The following is a 2500-nucleotide window of genomic DNA, read 5'->3' on the forward strand; positions in this document are numbered from 1 at the left end:
GTATGATGCTCTTGGTGAAAACGTGCTTGTGATGTTTCTACGTTGCTGTTCAAGTTTGGATGTTTCCCAACCTCATTGTGTTTCCCAAAGGAAAAACAACAATATGGTTCTATTGTATTCTATTATATGGTACGGTTCTATTGTATTCTATTATATGGTATGGTTCTATTGTGGTATGGTTCTATTGTGGTATGGTTCTATTGTATTCTATTATGTTCTGTTGTTCTACTATTTGGTATTAGAGGAGAACAAGGCATGCGTTTCATTCACAAACAAATAAAAGATATGAATAGAATACATTCAATGATTTTTGTTAGGGTGAACAAGTATGTGTGTATACCTCTGTATACCTACAGAGTACAGTATGACCCAGGTATGAACTGACCATCACATTATGTAATCTGGATCCCGTAGCCTAAGCTACCCAAACCAAATTCATTATTACACACATTCTAGCACTGACAGGACAGACATTAGGTGACTCCATCTGATACGAAGGGGAATAACTCCAGAAACCTTGTGCACACAAGTCAGAGTGCGTCTCCCCCAGTGTGCTGCAGTTAATTGGCAATTACCCTCTGGGAGTCTCTTTATTACCACAGGGAGATAGAAATATCAGTTTCCCCTCCCCACTAGGCCACACACACACACACACACACACACACACACACACACACACACACACACACACACACACACACACACACACACACCTCCCCCCCACACACCCACACACACACACACGCAGCCTCCCACTGTGAACTATCGATTGGTTGACCTTTGAACTTCATTACGGCAAGGGATCATGCAGGGTATGTCATTATCGCCTCAGGATCATCACTGTTCTATCTTGACGAGCATCAGCAGATAATTAGGGACGTTCGATGGCCTGGAAGAGCAAACTTAATTAGGAACACTCAGGGGCACTAAACTGATGCACTGTTCCCTGCTGGCTGTATATAACATATGAAATGGAAGGATTTCACACACACACACACACACACACACGCACACACACACACACACACACACACACACACACACACATACGCACGCATACAAACACAACACACACACACACACACACAAACACGTGCGAGCAAATTTGATTGCAACGTGTCTCCTGTCCCCAACTCAGTGGTGTATAAGAATACAGTATCGTGTGTAAATCTGTAAATTCCTGCTAAATCAGGAAAAACCACATCCCGGATGACGCCTACGGTGTTACCTGTGGGCCGATGACGTGGAAGGTTTCCTCAGCGTGTATGCAGGTGATCTCCAGGGGCTCCGTCCCAGAGATGTGACACAGGAGCCGACAGGTCTGAAACACAAAACACACCAAAAACACTGACGCGATAGAACAGGTCTTTTAAAAAAAAAAATTGGTTCTTTTCTTTTAAACAGGACAATGGAATTCCATCGGGACAGTCACCACCGAGACAAGAGGAGAGGAGAGGAGAGGAGAGGAGAGCAGAGGAGAGGAGAGGAGAAAGATGAGGTGGAGACAAAGTGAGAATATGCCTATAGGGATATACAGGTACTGTACCCACCTACGCAGTGTGTAGGATGTGGATGTGGTGGTGGTTGAGAACGGTACCCCCCCCCTCCCCCCCACCCCCCTCGCCCAACTCCCCAACTCACCTCCACCAGCTGTTCCTTCTGCTCGGTGAGCTTGCGGGCGTACTCCGCCACCGCCTCCAGGTTGCCCTCTCCCCCCGAGGCCTTCAGCGCCCGCAGCGGCAGGTGGTCTGTGTGCAGCTTCAGCAGGTCTGCAGCCCGGCCCACCGCTGCCTTCTGGAGCTGGATGAAAGAAGCGGAAAGGGAGGTGCAGGGAGAGAAAGAGAGGGAGGGAGAGGGAGAGGGGGAATAGAGAGAGAGAGAGAGAAAAAAAATAGATTGAGAGGGAGGGAGAGGGAGAGGGGGAATCGAGCGAGAGAGAGAGAGGGGGTGAGGGAGAAAAGTTGAGAGAGAGAAAGTAGGAGAGAGAGAGAGAAAAAATAGATTGAGAAAGAGAGAAAGAGAGAGAGAGAGAGAGACAGAGAGAGAGAGAGAAAGAGAGAGAGAGAGACAGAGAGAGAGACAGAGAGAGAGAGAGAGACAGGTAGAGACAAAGAGAGACAGAGAGAGAGACAGAGAGAGAGAGAGAGAGTGCAGTGGACTGCTCTAAGACCAAATCTCTGAGACTGAATGGCACAAAAGCTCACCTCTCTACGGAGCTCACTGACACTCTGACAGGTCTTGAGTATGGACAGCTCTATCTCCTCTGTGATCTCTTTGGCATGGAGTGACTGCTGCTCCAGAGAAAGATCAAAACAGAAAGCAGAGGGGAAAAAAAAGATTAGAGGAGTCTTCCCGTAAATCATTGATATGCTGACGGCTGCCCCGGGAACTGTCTGTCTGTCTATGCAGAGACAAAGAAAGAGTCAGTCACACAAGATCACACACACAGAGACACAGACGCACACACACACACACACACGCACACGCACACGCACACACA

At 47.8% G+C, this 2500-nt stretch overlaps 1 protein-coding gene across 1 annotated transcript in view; it reads right to left on the reverse strand.

The window, feature by feature from the left end:
* Positions 1-2500, reverse strand: part of ctnnal1 (catenin (cadherin-associated protein), alpha-like 1) — a 43449-nt gene that overhangs the window by 7241 nt on the left and 33708 nt on the right. The window contains exons 8-10 of the mRNA XM_083680318.1: positions 2205-2291; positions 1642-1800; positions 1229-1321 (exon numbers count right to left, since the gene is read on the reverse strand). Of these exons, the coding sequence (XP_083536444.1) occupies positions 1229-1321; positions 1642-1800; positions 2205-2291 (339 nt within the window). The remainder of the gene's footprint in view (positions 1-1228; positions 1322-1641; positions 1801-2204; positions 2292-2500) is intronic.

The sequence above is a fragment of the Argentina silus genome, assembly GCF_951799395.1.
Source record: "Argentina silus genome assembly, chromosome: 11".
In the NCBI taxonomy this organism is placed as follows: domain Eukaryota; kingdom Metazoa; phylum Chordata; class Actinopteri; order Argentiniformes; family Argentinidae; genus Argentina; species Argentina silus.